This window comes from Notolepis coatsorum (genome assembly GCF_963971535.1).
Source record: "Notolepis coatsorum genome assembly, chromosome: 5".
Classification (NCBI taxonomy): Eukaryota; Metazoa; Chordata; class Actinopteri; order Aulopiformes; family Paralepididae; genus Notolepis; species Notolepis coatsorum.
Window position 1 is genome coordinate 108,207,406 of NC_140169.1, and position 12,807 is coordinate 108,220,212.

Sequence of the window (12,807 nt, forward strand, 5' to 3'; positions counted from 1 at the left end):
GTTCCAGGTAGATTGGCAGCAATCAGCCAATTAAGAAGCTGCCTGGCAGCCTATAGGCAGCGTGTTACATAGAATATAGAATAGAATAGAAATCCTTTAATAATCCCGAGGGGGCTGGGTCGCGCTGCGGACTAAGCGCTCGTCACCAACGCGAGAGACACTGGTATTGAATCCGGCTGTCAGCGTTGCCTCCGGCTTGGCTGGCCGTCATACTGGCTCAATTGACAGAGTCAGCGGGAGGGAAGCCGGTGGGTGGGTCCTGGTCGTTGTAAACAGCGACTCCTACAGTTCGGTCGGGGCGCCTGCACAGCGAGGGAAGGATCTGGAGGGAGTAGTGTGACCTTCCACGCGTTACACTCCCCCAGTGAGAGTCCGTGCTGCCAGGTGAAAAGAAGTGGTGGGCTGGGTACACATGTGTCGGAGGAAGCATGCAGGGTGCGAACCATGGGGCAGCTCGGTGAGCCATTGGCTCCCCTAGATCAGACATCAGCTCCCCTGAAAACATGATTTGTGAATTTTTGGGGGGTCTCTAAAATACTGACAATAAATGCTATTTTTGCCATGCATTTCAAATTCGCGGGGTCGCGGCCTGAAAAGTTTTGGAACCCCTGCTATAGATAACCCCCTGTTTCATCTTCCCTTTCATCCTCTATCAGGCTCCATACTTCTGGCCGTCCAACCGCTGGGAGCCAGAGAACACAGATTATGGTAAAAACCTTCAACAATTTGAGATTAGCCTTTTATAAACATTTCATTTCCCTGAGTGCTCCACACACACATACACACATTCACACACATGCACACATGCACACATGCACGCACACACACACACACACACACACACACACACACACACACACACACACACACACACACACACACTCACAGGAAGTTGAAAGACAAAAGTGGTAAGCCCTTGTTGCCTAGACAGATAAGGAGAATAGAAGCCTCAGTATTCACCTCATGTTAGGGAGTGAGTGACTGAGTGACTGAGTGACTGACTGACTGACTGACTGACTGACTGACTGACTGACTGACTGACTGACTGACTGACTGACTGACTGACTGACTGACTGACTGACTGACTGACTGACTGACTGTGACTGAGTGACTGGCTAACATCTAAAAAAAATTTGTAGTTGCATTTAGTTGAACCGTTATGTATTTCCCTGGGTACAAAAACACAAAGTGCCACTATAGGATTTGTATGGGTCCACTGATACATTCTCTCATTCACTCGTTCTCTCTCTCTTTCCCTCTCTTTTTTTCTCAGCTATCTACCTGTGCAAGCGGACCATGCAGAATAAGACCAGGCTGGAGCTGGCAGATTATGAGGCGGTAGGTTCTGGAGTGTTCCTTTAACGTATTCCACTGCTACTAGTATTGATCAACATGACAAACTGAATCTGGGGTGTAAAAATATTTGTTTAGGTCAGGATTACTTTTTTTTATTTTTTTTTTTATATATATCTGTATTACACTTAAATAAGACTTAAAAACTCTTTCTTCAAACAGGAGAACCTTGCCAGACTGCAGAGAGCCTTTGCTAGGAAGTGGGAGTTTATCTTTATGCAGGCCGAGGCTCAGGTCAAGTAAGTGTGTGCGCTTTAAACGACATACAAAATGTCATCACATATCATCTATATAGGGTGTAACTATATAACTACAGTATATATACTACACTAAATAACTATATATACTATATATATATGTAACATAATACTATATATATATGAACAAATATATATCTGTTCTCGTGGACCTTCACTGTGGGATTATACATTGTGATTTAAAAGGTGCTGTAAGTAGTATTTTTAAGTTTGTTAAAATAAGTCTACATGTTCAAATAATAGCTCTACACTAGTGTGTCTGGTCTGTAACATGGGTCTCCCAGTCCCTCCGCTCTGCAGTAAACAGTATCCTGTTCCCACATCTGGAGAGAGAACTCCACACTGCAAAAATGGAAAATAAAAAGTATTTTCTTTTTTTGTATCTATTTTTTCTCCCCATTTTCTATTTTTCTCCCATCCCAATTTCGTATTTTCCAATTCTACCCTCGCCTGTCTCGAACGTTGTTAGACCATGCCTCCCACTGGTCGGCTGCAATGTGGACCAAGCCTTGCATCACGTGTCCCCTCCGGTACACGAGGAGGCAGCCGTCGCATCTTTTCACCTGCACAGCGCGATCTCTCAGCGGCGAGGAGTAACGCGTGGGAGGCTCACGCTGCCCCCGATACTTCCTGATTCTGCTGTACAGGCGCACCAACCGACCTGTAGGCGTTGTCCACAACGTCCGATCCCCACCCACCGGCTTTTCCACCCCCTAACACTGCCAATTGTATTAGTATGAACGACCAGCCAAGCCGGAAGCAACACAGAGGGCTGGGCTCGAACCCCGCATCTCCTGCGTTAGTGGTGAGCGCCTTGCCCACTGCGCCACTTAGCCGCCCATAAAAAGTATTTTCTTAAGCAAATATGTGTTAAATAAAAAGTAAAAATATCTATGGTTCTCTCTCCTGATTGGATAAAGTGGGAAGGGGTTTACTGCAGAGCGGAGGGACTGGGGAGACCTGTGTTACTGACCAAACACTCTATATCAGTGATGGTTGTTGGAATGTAGAATGTAGTTAACAATTATTTTATTAGGGTCATATGTCAGGGTCATATAATATAGCCATTCAACCATGAAAGCTAAACTGTAGTGCTTTATGCTTCCAAGGAAAGACTTCATCTGAGACTAGTTCTTGACACTTTTCATCTGACCTACATCAATGTCAGATAAGCTATTAAAAGATACCATCTTGAGCGAAGTGGCTCTTTTTGTGGTAACATTCCAACAGTAATAATAACAATAATAATAATAATAATAATAATAATAATAATAATAATAATAATAATAATAATAATAATAATAATAATAATAATAATAATAATAATAATAATAATAATAATAATAATAATAATAATAATAATAATAATAATAATAATAATAATAATAATAATAATAATAATAATAATAATAATAATAATAATAATAATAATAATAATGGCTTGAATTTATATAGCGCCTTTCACGTACCCAAGGTGAACAGTGTTTTCAAAACACCTCGCTTCTTCTTCTGCTGCTCCTCTTATCATGGCTCAATGGTCTCCTCCGATGCCGATCAGATACTATGAAGACCTGATTGAATATGTAGCCTCTAGCCTCCCTAATGTGATTGGTCTCTTGTGCAGGATTGACAGAAAAAAGGACAAGACTGAGAGAAAGATCCTGGACAGCCAAGAGAGGGCTTTCTGGGATGTCCATAGACCTGTGGTCAGTGTGTGTGTGTGTGTCTGTCTGTCTGTCTGTCTGTCTGTCTGTCTGTCTGTCTGTGTATTTGCCAATATAGTATGCCTGTAGAAGCGTACCGTACGCAAGAGAACGAACGTGCACCTCTCTCTCTGGAGCGCAAGTTGCGCTGATCTGTTGTTGTGTGAGAAGGGGGTGAGAAGGGGTGGGGGTGGTGTATGTGACAAAAGATTGGGGGGAGGGGGAGGTAGTGTTGACTCCTCTCACTCCTTTTTGGAAAGACGCCTAAACATACCATTACATAAAGATTTGTAAAACATTAATTTTGTGATATTGTTATCGACTTTGGACAGGTTTTAAGTAAGACTTCAGGCTATGGCCCCAGCTAATAACTATAGAGTAGATAGATCTGCAGGCATCTGTTTGCAAAATAATTCAGATGAAAACTCTATGCCAATAGCACTCAGAGTGATTCTTCATGTTGTGGAATACATTTCAGAGTGTTTCCTTTTAAAAGAGGCCAGACCAATTTACTTTCAGTATGCAATCGACAGGCGTTTTATGAAAAATGTGCAGGACTGTTAAGAGGTTAAAATACATTGTGCAATGACACTTGAACCCCCCTGAAGGAAACAATAATCCATAGTCCTTCTATAGTACTGGGGGTCACAAAAAGAGTGTTGTTGTGTTCCTGTGCCCCACAGCCTGGCTGCGTCAACACCACAGAGATGGACATCAGGAAGTGCAGACGCATGAAGAACCCTCATAGAGTTAAGAAGGTAACACAGAGGACCATCTCAGAATAAAACATACTGTAGCATTGCCAAATAGTTATTAGTCGCAATAACATATGATCACAGTATGATAGAATCTCTCTCTCTCTCTCTCTCTCTCTCTCTCTCTCTCTCTCTCTCTCTCTCTCTCTCTCTCTCTCTCTCTCTCTCTCTCTCTATCTATTATCTTTCTCCAAACGGTTTAGTCTGTGTATGGTTTGGTGGAGGAGGCAGTACAGTCACACAGCCCTGTACACGCACCTTTGCAACACACCAGAAAAGGAACTAAGGAAGATGTAGAGAAAGAGGTGATGTACTGTGCTACTGTCACTGTGTTGTTACTGTGTGTTGTTACTGTGTGTGTTACTATGTGTTGTTAATGTGTGAGTTACTGTGTGTTGTTACTGTGTGTTGTTGAGCATTTCGACATGTACATGGGTATCTTAGTGGTGTAGTCATGTAGTGTGCCGCTTGCAATCTTTCTAAAATGACTAATTCTGGATCGATAAACAAGATGAAAGTCACACATTTCTCTTCATTATTCATTCTACCAATAATGCCATGACCAAGACTTCATCGGGTTTTCAGAAGAACGATGAATTCTGTCGCACATGATCTGTGTGCAGATGCATTGAAATAACACTGTCGAGTTTAAAATGCTTCTTCCGCAAATGCCACCAAATGGAATAGTGACTTTTTACATTTCCCCTCATCTCTTTCAGATAACGTTCCTGAACACCCAGCTGGATCGACATTGTATGAAAATGTCTAAAGTCGCCGACGGGTAAAGGAAACACGTTCTCTGCCGTTGTTCTACTTGAATCGTATCAATCCACCCCTTTTATTAGCCAGAGTGGAACACCTGTGGCCTTCTTTCTTCTTTCAAAGAGGCTGTCTGTCTGTCTGCCCTTTCGCTATTCGCCCTCAAGCAGACTTGGTTTCTGCACCATTCTGATTACGGTAGCCTTGGCTTCTAAACAGTGTCGAGCGCTGTGGGTCGGGTCTTCAGTTTCTCTCCCTTCATTCTACCCTGACCACTAACGCCGAACACACTCAGGCCTCAGGACCACAGATCAACAACGCTGAAGCTCCTACATCTCTCTCTCTTTATGTGCTCTCCTTGAACTCATTTCTCATGACTCTGTTGCCACAGATAGGGTGTTCCATCGTTTAAAGGTGCACTATGTAGTTTTGTGATAGTTAGAGAAGTGAATAATTTCTAAGGTATATTTTCATAACCGAATAAACAAACTGTCCGAGGGAAATTGGATCCCTGGAACACTGTTTGCACCTAGAAAGCTACTTGAAAAGTTACTATTTCATTGCCGTCGGATCCCCCTCCTCTGAAACTGCATAGTGCACCTTTAACTTTCCTAAATAGGAGCAATAAAGGCAAAACCTTTAAAGCCAAGTAAGCGCACACATTACAAGTGAAAAGTACACATATTGAATGTATTCAGGCAAATGGTCTAGGTGTTCTGATAATAACTTTTAAACTGTGTCCTTTGTGTCCTTCTGTCCATCTGTGCCCTTTTACTCTGCCCCTCTCGTGTGTGTGTGTGTGTGTGTGTGTGTGTGTGTGTGTGTGTGTGTGTGTGTGTGTGTGTGTGTGTGTGTGTGTGTGTGTGTATGTGTGTGTGTGTGTGTGTGTGTGTGTGTGTGTGTGTGTGTGTGTGTGTGTGTGTGTGTGTGTGTGTGTGTGTGTTAGTCTCATAAGCTACTCAGAGCAATATTTGGAGTATGACCCATTTGTGACAGTTCCAGAACCCTCCAACCCCTGGACCAGTGACGATTACTCCTTCTGGGAGCTGGAAGCGAGGTGTTTCTTATTGTTTCTTATCACACAGCTTCAACTTAGTTGACCTTTAAGTGAGAGGGGTCTGCTCTTGTTTATGCAGATGGGAAGTCAGATTTATTACACAGACATTTCGGCCATCAGGGCTTCATCCATAGATATATACTGTATATGTAGTAATGTACTGTATACAGGTGCAGCTCGATAAATTAGAATATCGTGGAAAAGTTATTTTATTTCAGTAATTCAATTCAAAAAGCAAAACTCTCGTAGATTATAGATTCATTACACACAAAGTGAAATATTTCAAGCCTTTATTTGTTTTAATTTTGATGATTATGTCTTACAGCTCATGAAAGCCCAAAATTCTGTATCACCAAAACAAATTTAAATACATGTATTTTTCTTTTGTATATAGAAATGTCGGCCTTCTGAAAAGTATGTTCATGTATGCTCAGTACTTGGTTGGGGCTCCTTTTGCACAAATGACTGCATCAATACAGCTAAATATATAGACTTTTCCACAATATTCTAATTTATTGAGCTGCACCTGTATGTATGGGTTAATCAGTGTCAGTTAAAGCAAGAGTGAGAACTTCCTAACTAGTACAGCCAAAGCGCTCCCACTGCTACCTCGATATTAGAGGCAAATTCAGAAAACTCCACCTGTTTTCTATCGAGAATTAAACACTGCTTCTTCCTCATTAGAGATTCAGTAGTGGTTGGAAGGAACCCTGAATCTTCTGCATTACTGCCACTTAGTGTAAAAAGTTATTGGTTCATAACTTCATTACAGAATAAATCAGAGCCTCTAGGTGGCGGTATACACACGAGGACAGTCAATTTCCCCTACCGATGTAGTAGAAGAAGATCATCTGACTTAAATGGCATTATTAGAACATGAGGAACAGGATTTTTGTTAAAGTGTGGACTCTACATCTCTGTCAATGTATGAAAGAAAAACAAGAAATAACACCCCCTTTAAGCAGCCTATGCTCTGATTGGGTGGGACTGGGATCGGTCTGTTACAAAACACGCTAGATCCACAAAGAATGGATTGCACGGTGCTACATAATGTCATGCACCCTTACTTACAATTAATTATGAATTGAAAATGGGGGACCCTGATGTAAACAAGAAGAAAGTATTTCTCTGGTCTGCATCCCCTTAACGTTAGGTTATGACTATAACCAAGTTCTGTTAATAGTGGTGACGCTCGGCGTCTATCATGCACTGTCCTCGCACACGTGCACGCGCACTGAATAAAGACCACAATGTACCTTTAATCCCAATATTTGTCTGACCACACCCCTATCAGCTCACCTACATAAGCAGGTGTGTGGTCACCTGCTCTCCTCCTTCCCAAGCTTTCACCACAAGGTGAGATCAAGGGCTGCAGCGGCGTCGGACGCCGAGCGTCACCACTATTAACAGAACTTGGTTATAGTCATAACCTAACGTTCTGTATCATAGTCGGTTCCGCTCGGCGTCACTCATGCACATAGGGAGGCCGAGCGGAGCCACCGGCCGACAAATACACCCCGCTGAAGGCCCCCCACAACCATCAGAACAGGGAGGGCCGAGCCCCCCCGACCCTCCCTAATGAAGGGCACCCCCCCCTATTGGAGGTTTCCCGGGAGGGCGACGGACCCGACCGTGCGAAGAGGCACTCAAGCAACTCAACGCACAGGGTGAGCAGACCGTGGCCTGACCCCACGACTACACACACGCACAACCCGCATGCCACCCGGGAACGAACGGAGGGAACAACCTCGTTACTGCCCCCAGAATCACGGGGTCAAGGGCAAACCCAACCCCGTGGCAAGGCCGTAGCAGCGGAGCGCGAAGGAAGGCCCAGACCCACCAAAGGGACTGGACCCCCTGGAATGGGGGCCCGGAGAAGTCCATGATGCCAGCATCAAGACCCCACCAGGTGGGCACTTAGTGACCCCGCCCCCCACATCGCCAGCGTATTCGGACAAAGGCCCCTCAGCCGAGCGGGCCCTGTCCCCCCAATAGTACACCGCCTGGCACACTGACCCTGCAGAACAGGCAGTCAGCATGGCCGTAAGCACACAAAAAAGGTTAACCAACGGAAGCAGGCAGCGCACCGGGAAAAAACCAGGCAACAGGCTGTTAACCCTAGCCTGGAGACTGCGGACGAGACAGGCGCCAGAGGGGACAGCTGAACACAGCCGCCCCGGCGGAAGGGGCGTATGCTGGCGTTGTTGCATGACCAAGCCTCCATTTAAAAAAAAAAACCCACCCAGAGGGGTTGAGGCAGAGAAGGCTGACACGATTGGCAGACGTCATGAACGTGCAGGGGCACCCTCAACCGGTGAACCCGGGAGTTGACACTGCTCCAACACACCAGGGAATCAACCACCTTGGTGTTACCCAATGCGGTGGTTGTTCCTATAACCCCTCAAGAAAAAACTCCAAAACACACCTGCCGGTATACACCGGCTATACCGCAATACAAGTGTTTCAGTTTTCAAAAAAGGGTTAACCCAGGCCTACGGGTCGACGAAACATTACTTCGGACTGGGCCCGGCGATACGGGAAGCACAGGGTCACCAGAGGAGGTCAAAGACCACCCCAACAGGCCCCTCTTCGCCATGCGTGAGAGAGGAGCGAAAAAGAATGGAGAACCAGCCCCAAGCACACCGTACTTGGTATTCCCAGGCGGTCTCCCAACCAAGTACTAACCAGGACCAACCTGTGTAGCGGCCGAGATCTGCCGAGATCGAGCGTGTACAGGTTGGCATGGCCGTAAGCATTATGACAGTGCTGAGTAAAAAATGTACCCAACCAGGGTCTCCATAGCGCTTAACCCTGTGACACCCGGACCGACCTGGCATTTTTCCCCCTGAAAAAAGCCCAAGTCCCTCAGGGTACCAGAACAGCAGATCTGCATCCCCGGCGGACAACGGGTTCAACTGATCCGGACCAGCGTGACCAGAACCAGTCCCGTGCCCTAACCACGCCGACATGCCTACTCCAGGAGAAGGGGCAGATATACGTGTTGATCTTAAACATGAAAAGAAGGTGCCACCCAGACGTTCGGGGCGAACCGCGCCCGGTGGCCCACCCCCAGGGCGTGAGACCCCTCTACATATGTTCAGATCCATTCCGTCATCATCCCCCAGATATGAACGAGAATCCGTCGACAACCAAAACAGGTCGTCGGAAGAGGAAAAACCTCCATCCCAGTTGCTTTATAAAAACGCCGTTTTAACCCCAAGCAACCAAGGCATGCCAGTCAGTCGCCTGATTACAGAACACCCCGAGCTAGCACTATGCGTGCGTCGGGACACAACCACATCAATGAACAGGCTATTTAGACCTGTCATTGAATCCCCAAGGCGCCCAGGGGAACGACAAGAGGGGTGTGATACTTCCTAACTCCAACTCTTTTTAAAAGAAAAGAAGGAAGCACCAACAGTATGTATCCCAGTCTACACGGCCGGGGGTAAAAATTGTTTACATTTTTACATTCCACCACACTCCCATAGAGAGGAGACGGAAATCCCCAGAGAGGAGGTGGCTCTGTACTCTGAGGAGGCTCCCTCACATGGAAGGAGAGTCCCAACTAACAGAAGGCCCGAATAGGAGCTTCGTGAGGAGGAGCCCTGACCACCCCCCGTTTTAAACAGATCCATCATATGGAAGCACACGGAAGTCCTACCAACCGAGACGCGGACAGTGACGTACTCTATGGCGGGGGAATTTCTGCAGTGCACACGCCCAATATTCCAGGGCGTGGGACCAGGAAACTCCCTCCCCCCCCCCCCCCCCCTCACCCTGTAACGTGCCGAACCGCAACGTGACAGGAACCTTGAAGGACAGGTGGGTTTACCCCTGACCAACAGAAAAAAGGGGGAGGAAAGGTTACCAGTTCACCCCTTTATGACCCCACACCCATGATACGATGTAATGACAAAAAGAGAGTATGACACAGTCATAGTCAGCTCCATGAAGCGTCTAACAGCTTCACACAGCGCATGTGCTAACCTGCTATCTGATTTTTACTAAGGAAAAAACACAGAATAGAGAGGGCTCTCCAAGAGCCCCGGTACCAAACTTACACATGTGCTTCTGTGGCCAGCCCAACCCAGTTGTAGGTCACATGACACACACAACCCATCATCACCTACAAAAAATGGCAAAAACACTCTACAGAGGAACGCTGTTTTTCATAATGAGAGAATACATAATTCTCGATTAGTATCGGCCACAGGCCTTGCTAAGCACACACGAAAAGCGACCAAACAATCTTTTCTTTTAGGAAAATAAAGTTTCTCAAGCTGTTTTAGCACAACCTCAGCAATCAAGCTAAGGGTTACATCGTATCCCTACCACACAGTGACACAATGTAGTGTAACAACATGTCTGAGAGGAGGATGAAGAAGTCCCCAGGGAACCGGGGGGAAAACACAACCCTCCTACTTTACCCTTAATACGGCCAGTTGAACAGGTAAACCTGTTAATATGTGAACACACTGTTCATTGTCATTACAGGCTGAGAAAAGAATCATTCTTTACTCATATGTCACTAAGCATAGCTTTATAGGTTAGTTTAACCCCCTTAGTTGTGAGTACACAGTACATAAACACACATGATGTTTCTCAACACAACAAACCAGATCATTTTCACATCTGTAACAAACAACCCGATTTGCATGGAGAAGCTAAATACCAGTGACAAGACAATTCACACATAACTCGCATCGTATCCTAAATGTAGTGCAGCAACACTCGTTTTGGAAAACATTGTTATTTACAAAACATTTAGAAGGGAAAGCAAGAAGACGTGCTCAAGGTCTGGTCAGACCTTGCCTACCTTGAGCGCAGATCAAGCGAAACTGCAGCCTCTAACAAGGCACCGTAGTAAACACAGCCGTTCTGTGTTGTCGACCTGGGCAGCGTCGCCGCTCCATCCCGTCGCTACGGTCCCCCTTGTTGACGCAGTCCTTGCCGTCCTGGCTCAGGGCAGGTTCGACGAACATCCTCTGTCAAAGATGACGTCGTAGTCAAGAGTGTTTAAAACATGTTATAATCAAAGCACGTTCAACAGTGTAGCATTAAGCTAACGGCCGCACTCGGCCGATAGCAGCAAGCTAACGTTTCCTAGCCTAGCCTAGGTAGGCCATAACTAGCACGCAAGCTAACGTTTCCTAGCCTAGTGATCACAACAAGCTAGCGCCGCAGCTAACAGCTAACATTAGGCCACCACTAGCACGTAAGCTAAGCAGCTATCACCTGAACTTGTACACAATGATATAACAATCACTCAGACAGGCCGCCGTTCTGAAACCCTCCTCACTGTTTAAGAGAGAAGAGAAACAAGTTAACACAGTTTTACAACGGTGATTTTACCAACACCCGACGGAGCCAGCACAATACCCAACTGGCCTGTAGCTGACTTGAACACAGATCTTCCGCTAACGAACATCCATGCCCATATTTCCTTGTGAGGGAATACTCTCATTTGTATTATGAAAGAAGGGGCCTCACGGTGACAGAGAAACAACCACTCGCCCAGAAAACACAGGGATCACCAGTGTTATTGGTCGTGGCCCACTAGTTAATTATAATGGGCTTCAGACCAAGGTCTTCCGCCGTCGCCTAAGAGGCTGAACAAAAGACCCTAGTCTGGGGCCGGTTTTCATAAACATTGTCAACTAGCCCCCATAGCACTAACAGACAAGTGGAGCTCGCCAGCAAAAACATAACTCACCAAACCTGGAACCCACCGCTTCTCACAACAGCGGCGCGTCCTACAGTCCAGCTGTGCCTTTACCGCAACCAGCACACAGCAAGGACTGCAGTTGGAACGCATGTAGCGGCGCGAACTCCCAATACGAAAACTGGTGGAGGATTTTTAGAACGATCATCATCTTCCAGACACTCCAGTACGAAGACAATATCGCCGTATTTTCTCGAATATAGTGAGAGAGAAAATAAAGATATGATGTCAACGTATCTCGTTTTCCAACTCTTCTCCTACCATCACATCACGTCAAGTGGGGATCTACCGAGGCACTTCCTTGTGGTGAAAGCGAGAAAGGAGGAGAGCAGGTGACCACACACCTGCTTATGTAGGTGAGCTGATAGGGGTGTGGTCAGACAAATATTGGGATTAAAGGTACATTGTGGTCTTTATTCAGTGCGCGTGCACGTGTGCGAGGACAGTGCATGAGTGACGCCGAGCGGAACCGACTATGATACAGAACAATTGTGTGTATTGAGCCGTACTGTATTGTACCCATTCTGCAATCACCTGCGCAGTGATTGATTGAATGACAATTTTATTATTCTTGTTTACATCAGGGTCCCCCATTTTCAATTCATAATGAATTGTAAGTAAGGGTGCATGTAGCACCGTGCAATCCATTCTTTGTGGATCTCACTCTCTTGCTAGTTAAAGGGCATGTGGGTTAAATTTCACCGGACCGTTCAAGGTCCTATTCCCTTTTGTATTTTGTAATCCATCACTTCCATCTGGTTTGTCCAAAAAAACTTTCTTAAAGACCTTGTGGGATGCTAAACACTGATATAATCTGATGTAAACTGCATGCTAACCTGCTTGGCTACACTGTTGACCCTCAAAGTATAGCATATTGAACATAATGTCTGATATATGAACTCATGCCAAGGCAATAATGACATTATGTCAAAAACACTGGACTTATGCTGGAATAATGCTCTCCTCATCTTTTCCTTTAGAAAAGTATTAAAAAAAGTATTACTATTATTACCCAAGACATCAGTGATATAGCACTATCTCAACTGAGCTATCTTAAATCACACCCATCAACTGTTGATTCCAGAGAGAAGAAAAAGGAGCGATCACACAGAACACTTACAGTCATGACTCAAATAGGCATCGTGAGCATTACACGCACACACGCACGCGCTCCGTATGTACAGTATCTTCACTAAGC

At 45.6% G+C, this 12,807-nt stretch overlaps 1 protein-coding gene across 1 annotated transcript in view; it reads left to right on the top strand.

The window, feature by feature from the left end:
• The window catches only part of rgs6 (regulator of G protein signaling 6), a gene marked incomplete at its 5' end in the record, with an annotated part of 260,843 nt that overhangs the window by 222,542 nt on the left and 25,494 nt on the right, over positions 1-12,807 (top strand). The window contains 6 exons of the mRNA XM_084314216.1: positions 657-708; positions 1,274-1,338; positions 1,516-1,592; positions 3,235-3,316; positions 3,997-4,071; positions 4,788-4,849. Coding sequence (XP_084170342.1) covers positions 657-708; positions 1,274-1,338; positions 1,516-1,592; positions 3,235-3,316; positions 3,997-4,071; positions 4,788-4,849 — 413 coding nt within the window. The remainder of the gene's footprint in view (positions 1-656; positions 709-1,273; positions 1,339-1,515; positions 1,593-3,234; positions 3,317-3,996; positions 4,072-4,787; positions 4,850-12,807) is intronic.